This window comes from Balaenoptera ricei, chromosome 2 (assembly GCF_028023285.1).
Source record: "Balaenoptera ricei isolate mBalRic1 chromosome 2, mBalRic1.hap2, whole genome shotgun sequence".
In the NCBI taxonomy this organism is placed as follows: Eukaryota; Metazoa; Chordata; class Mammalia; order Artiodactyla; family Balaenopteridae; genus Balaenoptera; species Balaenoptera ricei.
The window spans coordinates 64,825,005-64,840,930 of NC_082640.1; the positions used below are offsets into that span (position 1 = coordinate 64,825,005).

At 35.0% G+C, this 15,926-nt stretch overlaps 1 protein-coding gene across 9 annotated transcripts in view; it reads left to right on the forward strand.

Moving 5' to 3' along the window:
- MYO9A (myosin IXA) overlaps window positions 1-15,926 on the forward strand; it is a 278,184-nt gene that overhangs the window by 139,996 nt on the left and 122,262 nt on the right. For all 9 annotated transcript variants that reach the window (XM_059912852.1, XM_059912849.1, XM_059912850.1 and 6 more), the window contains one exon: window positions 15,369-15,444. In XM_059912852.1, coding sequence (XP_059768835.1) covers window positions 15,369-15,444 — 76 coding nt within the window. The remainder of the gene's footprint in view (window positions 1-15,368; window positions 15,445-15,926) is intronic.

The window sequence follows — 15,926 nt, forward strand, 5'->3', positions numbered from 1 at the left end:
GAATTGGGTTGTTTGTTTTTTTTAAATATTGAGCTGCATGAGCTGTTTATATATTTTGGAGATTAATCCTTTGTCCGTTGATTCGTTTGCAAATATTTTCTCCCATCCTGAGGGTTGTCTTTTTGTCTTGTTTATGGTTTCCTTTGCTGTGCAAAAGCTTTGAAGTTTCATTAGGTCCCATTTGTTTATTTTTGTTTTTATTTCCATTACTCTAGGAGGTGGATCTAAAAAGATCTTGCTGTGATTTATGTCAAAGAGTGTTCTTCCTATGTTTTCCTCTAAGACTTTTATAGTGTCTGGTCTTACATTTAGGTCTCGAATCCATTTTGAGTTTATTTTTGTGTATGGTGTTAGGGAGTGTTCTAATTTCATTCTTTCACATGTAGCTGTCCAGTTTTCCCAGCACTGCTTATTGAAGAGACTGTCTTTTCTCCATGGTATATCCTTGCCTCCTTTGTCATAGATTATCTGACCATAGGTGTGTGGGTTTATCTCTGGGCTTTCTATCTTGTTCCATTGATCTATATTTCTGTTCTTGTGCCAGTACCATATTGTCGTGATTACTGTAGCTTTGTAGTATAGTCTGAAGTCAGGGAGTCTGATTCCTCCAGCTCCGTTTTTTTCCCTCAAGACTGCTTTGGCTATTCGGGGTCTTTTGTGTCTCCATACAAATTTTAAGATGATTTGTTCTAGTTCCATAAAAAAATGCCATTGGTAATTTGATAGGGATTGCATTGAATCTGTAGATTGCTTTGGGTAGTATAGTCATTTTCACAATATTGACTCTTCCAATCCAAGGACATGGTATATCTCTCCATCTGTTGGTATCCTCTTTAATTTCTTTCATCAGTGTCTTATAGTTTTCTGCATACAGGTCATTTGTCTCCCCAGGTAGGTTTATTCCTAGGTATTTTATTCTTTTTGTTGCAATGGTAAATAACAGTGTTTCCTTAATTTCTCTTTCAGATTTTTCATCATTGGTGTATAGGAATGCAAGAGATTTCTGTGCATTAATTTTGTATCCTGCAACTTTATCAAACTCATTAATTAGCTCTAGTAGTTTTCTGATAGCGTCTTTAGGATTCTCTATGTATAGTATCATGTCATCTACAAACAGTGACAGTTTTACTTCTTCTTTTCCAATTTGTATTCCTGTTATTTCTTTTTCTTCTCTGATTGCCATGGCTAGGACTTCCAAAACTATGTTGAATAATAGTGGTGAGGGTGGACATCCTTGTCTTGTTCCTGATCTTAGAGGAAATGCTTTCAGTTTTTCACCATTGAGAATGATGTTTGCTGTGGGTTTGTCGTATATGGCCTTTATTATGTTGAGGTAGGTTCCCTCTATGCCCACTTTCTGGAGAGTTTTTATCATAAATGGGTGTTGCATTTTGTCAGAAGCTATTTCTGCATCTATTGAGATGATCATATGGTTTTTCTTCTTCAATTTGTTAATATGTTGTATCACACTGATTGATTTGTGTATATTGAAGAATCCTTGCATCCCTGGGATAAATCCCACTTGATCGTGGTGTATGATCCTTTTAATGTGTTGTTGGATTCTGTTTGCTAGTATTTTGTTGAGGATTTTTACATCTATATTCATCAGTGATATTGGTCTGTCATTTTCTTTTTTTGTAGTATCTTTGTCTGGTTTTGGTATCAGGGTGATGGTGGCCTCATAGAATGAGTTTAGGAGTGTTCCTTCCTCTGCAATTTTTTGGAAGAGTTTGAAAAGGATGGGTGTTAGCTCTTCTCTAAATGTTTGATAGAATTCACCTGTGAAGCCATCTGGTCCTGGACTTTGGTTTGTTGGAAGATTTTTAATCACAGTTTCCATTTCATTACTTGTGATTGGTCTGTTCATATTTTCTACTTCTTCCTGGTTCAGTCTTGGAAGGTTATACCTTTCTAAGAATTTGTCCATTTCTTCCAGGTTGTCCATTTTATTGGCATAGAGTTGCTTGTAGTAGTCTCTTAGGCTGCTTTGTATTTCTGTGGTGTCTGTTGTAACTTCTCCTTTTTCATTTCTAATTTTATTGATTTGAGTCCTCTCCCTCTTTTTCTTGATGAGTCTGGCTAATGGTTTATCAATTTTGTTTATCTTCTCAAAGAACCAGCTTTTAGTTTTAATGATCTTTGCTGTTGTTTTCGTTGTTTCTATTTCATTTATTTCTGCTCTGATCTTTATGGTTTCTTTCCTTCTACTAACTTTGGGTTTTGTTTGTTCTTCTTTCTCTAGTTCCTTTAGGTGTAAGGTTAGATTGTTTATTTGAGGTTTTTCTTGTTTCTTGAGGTAGGCTTGTATAGCTATAAACTTGCCTCTTTGAACTGCTTTTGCCGTATCCCATAGGTTTTGGATCATCGTGCTTTCATTGTCATTTGTCTCTAGGTATTTTTTGATTTCCTCTTTGATTTCTTCAGTGATGTCTCAGTTATTTAGTAACATATTGTTTAGCCTCCATGTGTTTGTGTTTTTTACGTTTTTTTCCCTGTTGTTAATTGATTTCTAATCTCAAAGTGTTGTGGTCAGAAAACATGCTTGATATGATGTCAATTTTCTTAAATTTACTGAGGCTTGATTTGTGACCGAAGATGTAATCTATCCTGGAGAATGTTCCGTGCGCACTTGAGAAGAAAGTGTAATCTGCTGTTTTTGGATGGAATGTCCTATAAATATCAATTAAATCTATCTGGTTTACCTTGTCATTTAAAGCTCTGTTTCCTTATTTATTTTCATTTTGGATGATCTGTCCATTGGTGTAAGTGAGGCGTTAAAGGCCCCCACTATTATTGTGTTACTGTCGATTTCCTCTTTTATAGCTGTTAGCTGTTGCCTTATGTATTGAGGTGCTCCTGTGTTGGGTGCATATATATTTATGATTGTTATATCTTCTTCTCGGATTGATCCCTTCATCATTACGTAGTGTCCTTCCTTTTCTCTTGTAACATTCTTTATTTTAAAGTCTATTTTATCTGATATGAGTATTGGTACTCCAGCTTTCTTTTGATTTCCATTTGCATGGAATATCTTTTTCCATCCCCTCACTTTCACTCTGTATGTATCCCTAGGTCTGAAGTGGGTCTCTTGTAGACAGCATATATATGGGTCTTGTTTTTGTATCCATTCAGCAAGCCTGTGTCTTTTGGTTGGAGCATTTAATCCATTCACGTTTAAGGTAATTATTGATATGTATGTTCCTATGACCATTTTCTTAATTGTTCTGGGTTTATTTTTGTAGGTCCTTTTCTTCTCTTGTGTTTCCTACTTAGAGAAGTTCCTTTAGCGTTTGTTGTAGAGCTGGTTTGGTGGTGCTGAATTCTCTTAGCTTTTGCTTGTCTGTAAAGCTTTTGATTTCTCCACTGAATCTGAATGAGATCCTTGCCTGGTAGAGTAATCTTGGTTGTAGGTTCTTCCCTTTCATCATTTTAAATATGTCATGCCACTCCCTTCTGGCTTGTGGAGTTTCTGCTGAGAAATCAGCTGTTAACCTTATGGGTGTTCCCTTGTATGTTATTTGTCATTTTTCCCTTGTTGCTTTCAATAATTTTTCTTTGTCTTTAATTTTTGTCAATTTGATTACTATGTGTCTCGGCGTGTTTCTCCTTGGGTTTATCCTGCCTGGGACTGTCTGTGCTTCCTGGACTTGGGTGATTGTTTCCTTTCCCACGTTAGGGAAGTTCTTGACTATAATCTCTTCAAATATTTTCTCGGGTCCTTTCTCTCTCTCTTCTCCTTCTGGGACCCCTATAATGCGAATGTTGTTGTGTTTCATGTTGTCCCAGAGGTCTCTTAGGCTGTCTTCATTTCTTTTCACTCTTTTTTCTTTATTGTGTTCCACAGCAGTGAATTCCACCATTCTGTCTTCCAGGTCACTTCTCTGTTCTTCTGCCTCAGTTATTCTGCTATTGATTCCTTCTAGTGTAGTTTTCATTTCAGTTATTGTACTGTTCATCTCTGTTTGTTTGTTCTTTAATTCTTCTAGGTCTTTGTTAAACATGTCTTGCATCTTCTCGATCTTTGCCTCCATTTTTTTTCCGAGGTCCTGGATCATCTTCACTATCATTATTCTGAATTCTTTTTCTGGAAGGTGTCTATCTCCACTTCATGTAGTTGTTTTTCTGGGGTTTTATCTTGTTCCTTCATCTGGTAAATAGCCCTCTGCCTTTCCATCTTGTGTGTCTTTCTGTGAATGTGGTTTTTGTTCCACAGGCTGCAGGATTGTAGTTCTTCTTGCTCCTGCTGTCTGTACTCTGGTGCTGTACAAATGGCCAGTACATCAGACTACTCTTATATGTATTCCAGAATTTCTGTCTCAGGTCCAAAAATATGTCATCCTTTTCCTGGAGAATACTCATACCGAAATAGAAGGCAGAGATGTACATCGGCCCGCTGAGCGCATGGTCACACAGCACCTTGGCCAGGATGGCGCGCAGCACACGCCCCGGCAACACACGCTCCAGCAGGTGCAGCCACACATAGTTGAAGTTTGTGTGGAAGGCCACGGCCACGGTGGCCACATGTCACGTCTGTCACCTGTCGGCTGGCCCAGCCCGCAGCCGCTGCTGCAGCGCGTCACCAGCTGAGAAGAGCGCGGCATCCAAAAGCTGGTATTTTGAAAAGAGCAATGAAGTTAATAAAGCTTGAGTCCAGCACCATTCAATAGAACTTTCTGTGAGGGTGGAAATGTTCTCCAACTATGCTGTTCAAAACTGTAGCCACTAGCCACATGTGGTTGTTAAACACCTGAAGTTTTCAAAAAATTTTAAAACTGAAGTTTTAATTAAATCAGTTTAAATTTGAATGGCCATGTATAGCTAGTGCCTGCTGTATTGGATAGTGTAGTTCTGGCCATTCTGATCAAGAAATATGAGAGAAGACACAAATACTGTTACCTGAAATGAACAAGTGGACACAGTTACATATGGTATAGACATCAAAAGGTTGAGGAAAGATTGTGAACATTTATGCCAATATATTCAACAACTTAGATGAAATGGACAGATTCCTTGAATGTCAACAGTTATCAAAATTGACCCAAGGAAAAATAAAAGAGTCTCTTTATCTGTTTAGTCCTGTATCAATGATTGGATTCATAAGTAAAATCTTCCCACACATGAAAACAAAAAAGTCCAGGCCCATATAGCTTCAGTAGTCAATTTTATTTAAGAAATGTTTTCGTTTTTGTTTTTTTTAGTTTTGGCTGTGGTGGGTCTTCGTTTCTGTGCACAGGGTTTCTCTAGTTGCGGTGAGCGGGGGCTACTCTTTGTTACGGTGCACGGGCTTCTCATTGTGGTGGCTTCTCTTGTTGCGGAGCCTGGGCTCTAGGCACACAGGCTTCAGTCACTGTAGCACGCGGGCTCAGTAGTTGCGCCACGCGGGCCCTATAGTGCGCGGGCTTCAGTAGTTGTGGTTTGTGGCCTCAGTAGTTGTGGCTCGTGGGCTCTAGAGTGCAGGCTCTGTAGTTGTGGCCCATGGGCTTAGTTGCTCCATGGCTTGTGGGATTTTCCCGGACCAGGGATTGAACCCATGTCCCCTGCATTGGCAGGCTTCCACCAGGGAAGTCCTTAAGGAATGTTTAAGAAAGCAATTATACCAGTTCTCCTCAACTCTTTCAGAAAACAGAGGAGCAAGTAGTACTATACAAATCATATCATGAGACCAGTATTATTACTCTAAAACCAAAATTAGATAGCATTACAAGAAAATAACAGTCTAACGTTCCTCACAGTGAGAGATGTAAATATCCTTAACAAAATAAGAGCAGCCTGAATTCAGCAATATATTTAAAGAATAATACATGAAGACCAAGTGGAAATTCAGGAATAAAAGATTAGTTTGATATAGAAAATCAATCAATATAATGTGTTATATATATGTATATAGAGAGTCATAATTTATAATATAGATATTAATCATCTAAAAAAGAAAAACCATATCATCTTAGTAGATGGATATAAAGAATTTGTCATAATTCTATGCCCATTCCTATTTAGAAACTTTTAGCAGCCTAGGAATAGAAGGCAACTTCCTCAACTTTATAAAGAATACACATGAAAATTCTACAGCAGACTTCATATGTAATGGTGAAAGACTGAGTACTTCGTGACATTAAGAACAAGGGAAAGATATCTGCTTTTGCCTCTCAGATTTAACATTGTACTAAAGGTCATTGTGCAACAAGGCAGCAAAAAGAAATAGGTACATAGATTGAAAAGGAAGATGTAGACAACATGATCATCTATATAGAAAGTACTAACGGGTTTAAAAAATGCTTCTTTAATCTGAAAAGTGAATTTAACAGTCTCACAGTATACCAGCTAAATATAGAAAATTAAATTGTAATATTCTAGCCATGAACACTTGGAAAATGAAACTTATAAATTCCATTTATATATCTGTGGCAGCCAGCTACAGTAGTTTTTCCCCATTTATCTCCGTCTTCTGGTATTTACAACCTTGTGTAGTCTCCTCCCGCATTTTACCAGTGTTGGTCTATGTGACCTATAGGACATGGCAGAAGTAATAGTACATCACTTCCAAAATTGTTAAAAAAGACTACAGTTTCCATCTTAGGTACTTTCTCACTTGCTAGCTCTCTCTCGGATCACTGTCTCTTGGAGGATCAAGCTGCCGTTGTGAATAGCCCTACTGAGAATCCCACTGAAGCCTCTAGTCAAAGGCAGTGGAGAACTTTGAGGCTTGCCTCTAAGGTCACATGAGTGACCTTAGAGGCAGGTCCTTCAGTTCCATTCTAGTTTTGAAATGACCACAGCCTTGGCTGACAGCTTGAATACAACTCATGAGAGACCCTGTCAGAACCACCCAGCTAAGCAGCTCTTGAAACCTGTTCCTCTACAAAGTCTGTGATATGATGTGTTGTTTTAAAGTGCTAGGTTTTGGAGTGATTTGATATGCAATGGATTATAATATAGCATACCAAAACATGAAATATTTAGGGATAAATTTAACAAAATACTGTTAGACCAGTATACAAGTGAGAGAAATTGAAAAATGCCTAAATAAATGAAGAGAGATACATATTTTTGTATTTCTGAGATGTCAGTTCTCCCCCAGATGGATCTGTGGATTGAATTAAGTCCCAGTGAATATCGAAGCAGATTTTGGGGTAGCAATTCATATGCTGATAACTAAAATTTATACAGAAATGTGGAATATCTAGAATGACCAAAACAATTGTGAAGAAGAATAATGAAGCTGGAGATCTTATACTATATGATTTGAAGATTAAAATAATCATGACATTGTTCTCTTAGTGTAAGCAAGAGAGCAATAGAAACCTACTCTATAGCACAGGGAACTGTACTCAATGCTCTGTGGTGACCTAAATGGGAAGGAAATCCACAAAAGAGGGGAAGTATGTATATGTATAGCTGATTCACTTTGCTGTACAGTAGAAGCTAACACAACATTGTAAAGCTACTATACTCCAATTAAAAATTTTTAATAATTTTAGAAAAATTGAATAAAATCCTTTTCTGTAGAAAAAAAATAAAAAACAAAGTCCAGGAAAAGATCTATACATATATTGTCAATTGATTTTCCACAAAGGCCCTCAGATAATTCAGTGGGGGTATATATAGTCTTAAAAAAAAAATGGCACTGGAACAACGTGTATATCCATATGTTCAAGAGAAGTTTGACCCTTACCTTATATTATACATAAAAATTAACTTGAAATGGGTCATATAGCTCTTTGCAAAGAACAAAACTATTAAATTGATAGAAGAAAACCTGAGAGAAGATCTTTGCAGTCTTGGGACAAAATTTATTAGATGGCACATAAGAGCATGAACTATAAAAGGAAAAAATTGAGAAATTAGAGTTCACCAAAATTGAAAACTTCTACTTTAAAAAAGATATTGTCAAAAAAAACATAAAGCATATCACAGCCTGGGAAACAATATTCATAATAATTTATAATATATAACCGATAATGGACTTCAAAACAAAATATTTAAAAAAACCCTGCAATAATAAGAGAAACAGTTCAGATAAAAAATGGTCAAGAGGGGACTTCCCTGGCAGTCCAGTGGTTAAGACTCTGTGCTTCCACTGCGGGGGGCACAGGTTTGATCCCTGTTTGGGGAAGATCCCACATGCCACACGGTGCAGCCAAAAAAAAAAAAAAATGTTACTTTCTGGTTAAAAAAAAATGGTCAAGAGGTTTAAGCATACACTTAGAAAAGAAGATACATGAATCATCTATAGGCTCATTAAAGATTACCAGCTTTATAAGTCATTAGGGAATGCAAATTATAATCACAGTGAAGTCACATTAACACCCTGTGTCATGGCTAAAATTTAAGAAGTTGACAGTACTAATGATGAGTATGTGGAGCAGCTGGAATGCTTGTACACTCTGCTGGCAATGTAAAATATAGTACAATTATTTTGGAAAACAGTGTCAGTTTTTTATAAAGGTAAGCATATGCTTTCCATATGTTCTCTCCACGTAAGAAATGAACACATATGTTCACGTGAAGACTTTTTATAGATCAAACTCTAAAATGTAATGTTGAGTGAAACCTTACACAAAAGAGAGCATACTGTTTTATTCCACTTATATCCAGAAAATGCAAACCAGTCGATATGGACAGCAGGTGAGTGGTTGCCTTGGCCCAGGAGGGTGTGTGGGGGATTGTCGAAGAAAGGGCGTGAGGGAACTTTAGGAGATTATGGAAATTTTTCTTTTCTTTTTTTGGCCGTGCCACATGGCATGCCGGATCTTAGTTCCCCCACCAGGGATCAAACCCGTGCCCTCTGCAGTGGAAGTGCAGAGTCTTAACCACTGGACCACCAGGAAAGTCCCCGGAAATATTCTATATCTTCTTTTGGTGGCAGTTTTGTCTAAACTTAACTGACTATATGCTTATAATGAGTATGTTCTACAGTATGTAAATTTTACCACAATTTTAAAAATTAATTGCATATCATGAAGCCTGACATAAGTCATAGATAGATATCTAGAAGAGACTATTTTTCATGGAATTAAGCATACCAAAAATGAAAATATGTTACGGGAACCCCAGGAAGTGTCCACACCTTACTCATAACTTTTACCCAAGGAATGAAAATTTATATACACAAAATGAATTGAACAAGAATGTTTATAGCAGGGTTCCTCACAATAGCTCAACACAGTACAAACCTTATATCCATCAAGAAATAAATGATAAATACAAAGGTGTATACACAATTGTATATACATATACAATGGAATACAACTCAGCAACAAATTACTGATATAGGGAACAACATAAATGAGGGCCGAGGGCCTCCTCGGGACCAGAGTGGGAACTAGCCAGCTTGCCTGATCTTGGGGAAGGCTTCAGTGCCGGGAAGACCTGACCATCTTTTGCTTTTTGCCAGGGCTGTGGCAGGGCACAAAGATCCTGACGTGGGGACCTCCACGTTACTCTCAAAAGAGAGAGGAGAAACAGCCTGGCATTTGGAGTCAGGCAGTGCCAGGTACAAATTCTGGCTCTGCTACTTAGCCCCTGTATTCCTGTGTGTGGAAGATGTTGTTTCTCAGAGCCTCAATTTCTTTCTCTGAAAGGTAGTCCCTACTGCATAGGGACAACGTGAGGCTCAAATGTGATAATGAATGCTAAAGCCCGTGTCTACTACCCACTGCAGAGATTTGCATTAAAATAATTTAAAATATTCTAAAAAAAATGTTATGTGATCAGAATTCTTGTTTGAAAATGGTAGACGGAAACAAATACAGGATATGCCAATACGTATTTTGGGGAAGCCTGCAGGAAAGTCAGGGAGCTATTTCTATTGAGTTGATAGAATAAGGCTATTTATCAAATTTAGGAAATCAATGTGGATAAACAAATATGAATGTCTGCCTTACAGACAACCACAATAACAAAAAGTGATTCTTTTTTTTTTTTTTTTTTCTGTCTGCTGCAAGCGGCTTGTGGGACTTTAGTTCCCCAACCAGGGATTGAACCCAGGCCCTCGGCAGCGAAAGCACAGAGTCCTAACCACTGGATCACCAGGGAATTCCCTGAATCTCTGTCTTCTAAAGTAGCATGAGAAACCTTTATCTATCAAATGAAAACTAACAAGGGGGAATATGGATTTGAAGAGTGACATAAAAGTGAAACAAAATACAAGAAATAAGTACTATGATTTAAATTAATAAAAATAGATTAACATCACCAATTAAAATCTCAAAATGAATTTTTCAAAAAGTTTAATTAAATGATATCTAGATTCTTAAAATGATAAAAATAAAAAGATGGAGAAAGCTATGTCAGGCAAAGGTGAACAATAGCAGTAAATAAAACTAGATAGTAATTTGAGCAGATCTTCGTCAATAGAATTTATAAAAATTTATAAAAAGATTTAGTTGAGAAAGACAGAAGCTGAACTCACTAGGAAGTTTTGAGAAACTTGTAAATACAAGTTATTATTTTATAAAACTTAATGCCTAATTTGCTTGATTAATGGGAAGAAAATAAGGTGAAAATAAATACTGGGTAACAATAGCTGTGATAGGAAGGGGATGACTTGTATCAGAGATTTAAAGGTTCTCATACTCTTTAGAAAAAGAGAATAGAGAATTGATTTAGTTTAGAATTCATGAATATGTTAAAAATTCAAGAATAATCAAAGAAGGGAGTGTATATAACTTCCAAAACAAAACAAAGAAATCAGAATATAAAGAAAATAGTTCAGTAGAAGTCTGGGTAGAAGCATACAAGAATTAGGGTAGATACAAAACATAAAATAAGGCAGAAAAAATTCCAGATATATCAGTAATACCAATAAATTAAAACGAACCCAACTAAACAGTTTAAAAAAAGATTATGCAATTAAAATAAAATTCAGCTGTAAAATGTTTATAAGAGACAAACCTAAAGCATATGAACACAAAAAGATATGACCACAAAAATATAAAATATTCGAATAAAGTTGTATCAGAAAGTTTATTCTTACTCTCTTGTACATTTTCCCACCCCCTTTAGGCAACTCCTCTTAAGATGTCTGTTACTATAAATTAATTTTCCCTTTTCTAAAACAGAAATGGAATCATACAGTATTCTTTTGTGTTCTGATTCTGTTACGTAACATAATTATATATGTATTCATTTATGTTGTTCCCTATATCAGTAATTTGTTGCTGAGTTGTATTCCATTGTGTATGTATATACAATTGTGTATACAACTTTGTGTTTATCATTTATTTCTTGATGGATATAAGGTTTGTACTGTGTTGAGCTATTGTGAGGAACCCTGCTATAAACATTCTTGTTCAATTCATTTTGTGTATATAAATTTTCATTCCTTGGGTAAAAGTTATGATGGAGTTTACTGTGTCATAAAGTAGACATATGTTTAACATCATTAGGAACTATCAAACTTTTGGTGCTTTAAAGATGTTGTTCCATTTTCTTTTGTCCTACATTATTTGTGATGTTAAACTCAGATGTCATTCTGTTGTCATTCTTTCATATCTAATGTACCTTTTTTCATCTGGCTGCTTCAAGATTTTCTCTTTATTTTTTCATTTTCTGCAGTTTGACTGTGATGTCCCTAGATACGATTTATATTTATATTTATGCTGTTTGGTATTTGCTATACCTTTTGGACCTGTGCTTCATTATTTTTCATCAAATTTAGGAAATTTTTGGTCAGTATTTTTTCAGAAATCTTTTTCTGCTGCAATTTCTCTTTTTCTTCTGAGACCCCAATTACATGCTCTTAGAATATTTGATATAGTCTCAGATTCCTCATATTCTGTGGATTTTTCTTCTATCTTTGTTCTTCCTGTTCTTCATATTGGATAATTTTTATTTATCTGATATCAAGTTCATTATGCTGTTTCAAGTCTCCTTGTAAAACCATAGAATGAAATTTTCATTTCAGAAAATTACAGTTTTCAGTTCCAGAATATCCATTTGGATTCTTTTTACAGTTTCCATTTCTCTCCTGAGATTTTTCTGTTAGGTCATAAGACTGTCTTATACTTTAAGTCATTGAACATTATGATAGCAATTTTAAAGTCCTTTTATGCTAATTCCAACAAGTGGGCAATGTTGGGATCTGATGCTGTTGAAACGGGATCAAGAAGAAAGGTGCACAGGACTTCATTTTCTGATCTCAGTGGTCAGTTGCAAGTGTTCAGTATATTATTCCTTTAAAATATTTAATAATTAATGTTTAAAAAATCATTACACAAAGGGAAGTAACATGCATAAAAGAAACACCCTATTGTGTTTGCAAGGAAGATACGCCAAAAACGAGAAGAAAATTCCCGGTGAGCACTTTACAGTTTAAGAAGAATTTAAGAACATGAATCCAATAAAGGAGTAGCACAAATTTAAGACTATGAAATATCAGAATGTTGTTGAAATAGGTTTTGAACTACTAAAACAAGTAGAGGCATAAGTCAACACCTATGTGATCTCAATAAATAGAGGAAACATATCTTAAAATTGCATTACTAATATTAAGGAAAGGCCTGAAATGATTATATTTCAATATGCAGAAGAAAAGAATTCATATGGAGAATAGAAAATGATAATTTGTCATAAGGATATTTGGTGTCCATGACTCAGGAACTGAATAAATGAAACAAAAACAATGCATTCAAATATGTAAGAAAATAAAGTTGTTCAAAGTTCTAACTGAATTTGTTGATCCCAAGACATATATTTTCCAGTAACAGTTTTTATGTGGGTATAGATGTATGTCTTCAGTTCTGTTGGGTATATACTTAGTAGTGGAATTTCTGGGTCATATGGTAACTCTGTTTAATTTTTTGTTGAACTGCTAGACTGTTTCCCAAAGTGACTGTATCATTTCACATTCAGCAGTGTATGCAAGTTTCCAATTTTTACATGTCCTTGCCAACACTTACTATCTTCCTTTCTTATTATAGTCATGCTAGGGGGTGTGAAGTGCAATCTCATTGTAGTTTTGATTTCATTTCTCTGATGACTAATGATGTTGAGCATCTTTTTATGTGCTTATTAGCCATTTGTGTGTTGTCTTTGGAAAAATATCTATTCATATTCTGTTCATTTTAAAATTGGGTTATCTTTTGTATTATTCAGTTGCAAAAGTTCTTTTTATATTCTGGATTCAAACTTCTTATCAGATATTTGATTGGCCATTTTCTGTTGATACCATTTTGTGGGTTGTCTTTTCACTTTCTTGATATAGTGTCCTTTGAAGCACAAAAGTATTAGATTTTGGTGATGTCTGGTTTATCAGTCTTTCTCTCTGGTTGCTTGTGCCTTTGGTTTCATCTCTAAGTAACCATTGCCTGATCCAATGTCAGGAATATTTACTCCTATGTTTTAAGAGTTTTATACTTTTAGCATTTGTATTTTGGTCTTTGATCCAACTTCATTCTTTTCCATGTGGACATATAGTTTTCCCAGTTTTTGTTGAAAAGATTATTCTTTTCCCATTGAATTGTCTTGGCACCTTTGTCAAAATTTAGTTGATCATAAATGTATTTCTGTACTCTCAGTTCCTTTCCATTGATCTATCTCTCTATCTTTATGCTGGTACCATACTGTCTCAGTTACTTTATCTTTGTAGTAAGTTTTTAATTCAGGAAGTATGAGTCTTCCAACCATGTTCTCTTTTTTTCAACATGGCTATTCTGGGTCCTTTGCATTTCCATATTAGTTTTATGATCAGCTTATTCATTCCAGTAAAAAAAATAAAAAAGGCAGCTGGAATTTTAATAGAGATTGCATTGATCTGTAGATGAATTTGGGGAACATTGCCATCCTAACAATATTAAGTTTTCCAGTCCATGAGCATGGATGGCTTTCCATTTATTTAAGTTTTATTTAATTGCTTTTTATGATGCTTTGTAGTTTTTCAGTAGACATTTTATATTTTTTGTTCAATTTATTCCTTTTATATTATTTTATTGCTATTATTAATGGAATTGTTTTCTTAATTTCATTTTCCAATTGTTTATTGCTAAGTTGATTTTTGAATATTGATCTTATATCTTGTAATTTTGCTAAACTTGTTTAATAGTCCTAATTTTTTTTGTGAATTACTTAGGATTTTCCACATACAAGATTGTTATCTCAAATAAAGATACTTTTACTATTTTAAATATACTATCTGTTAATCTGTCTATCTGTTAATCCCATACCCCTATTTTGTTCCTCCCTGCTTCCCTCTCCTCTTTGGTAACCACATGTTGGTTTTCTGTATCTGTGAGTCTATTGCTGTTTTGCATATACATTCATTTGTATTTTTTTTAGATTCCACATATAAGTCATATATAGTATTTGTCTTTCTCTGTCTGACTTACTTCACTAAGCATAATGTTCTCTAGGTCCTTCCACATTGCTGCAAATGGCAGTGTTTCTTTTTTTTTTCATGTCTGAGTAATATGCCATTGTATATATATACCACATCTTCTTAAGCCAAGTGTTGGCTGATGGGCATGTGGGTTGCTTCCGTGTCTTAGCTGTTATAAACAGGGCTGCTATGAACATTGGAGTGCATGTATCTTTTCAAATTAGTGTTTTCATTTTTTCCAGATATGTACCCAGGAGTGGAATTGCTGGATCATATGGTAGTTCTATTTTTAGTTTTTTGAGAAACCGCCATACTGTTTTCCACAGTGGCTGTACCAATTTACATTCCCACCAATAGTGTATGAGGATTCCCTTTTCTCCACATCCTCGCCAGCATTCGTTATTTGTGTTTTTTGATGATAGCCATTCTGACCGGTGTGAGGTGATATTTCATTTTGGTTTTGATTTGCACTTCCCCAGTGATTAGCGATGTTGAGCATCTTTTTATGTGCCTGTTAGCCACCTGTGTGTCTCCTTTGGAAAAATGTCTATTCAAGTCTTCTGCCCATTTTTTAATTAGATTTTTTGTTTAAAAAATATTGGTAATTCTTGAGGAAGCAATTCATCATCTTTGATTCTTAGTGTCTTTATATGTAAGATTAATCTCTAAAATCTGTAGTTTATAGGAGCAATATCCTATTGCTGAAAAATGGTGCAGAGGAATCAGGAATTTTTTGAATATTAAAATAAGAAATGAGTTTGTACACTTCTAGACATTCAGCCCAGTTACCCTTGTACTTCCTGATAATATTTAAATGAGAGGAGAAATTAAAGAATTTATTATTAAATTCCCTAATTGGTTTCATTGTTGACTAAGTCAGATTTATAAGTAACAGTCATGGGACTTGGTTCATATTATTATTATTTAGACATTTCTGATATGTTTAGCAAATATTTACTATTGAAGTATATTAATTTCATTTGTTCCTAGAAAACTTATTTCATGTTTAGTTTATCTTAGCATTGATTGAAAGTTTTTGCTTTCTCTATGCTAGGTATAACTCGGAAAAATCCCAGAACACCTCTTTCTGATCTCCAGGGCATGAATACTCTAAATGAAAAAAACCAACAGTAAGTATGTTTGGTTTAAGTTTTCAAGGACGTAAAGAAGAAATAACTAGAATTCTTATTAATACTTCTGTGGCTTTAAAAGTATGCAGTAAATCGGGCCTTTTTTTCTTTTAATTTCTTAAAGCTTTTGTAAATGGTGTAATAAGTTAAAAAGGTTAGAGTTAACAGTACAGTAAATTATCTAAGATTGCCTCTAGTGAAGTGGTAGTACAATGTAAAAAAAGTTTCCCCAGGATAATTAAAAATGAGTGCATATGTTTTAATTTCTGAGACCCTTCTTGCATTTTAAATGTCTTTTGCAAAAGTAATGGGTATTCTGCTTCTTTCCATGGAGAAATCTTATTGGTAAGTAATAATTGAGTAGTTTGATTTACATCAAACTGTCCGATACCTTTTCTTGATGAGTGTGATACCCAAAGCTTACCTTTTACCATTTTCAATGAAGAATTCTTAAGTAAAATTTGAAAGTAACAAATATAAGT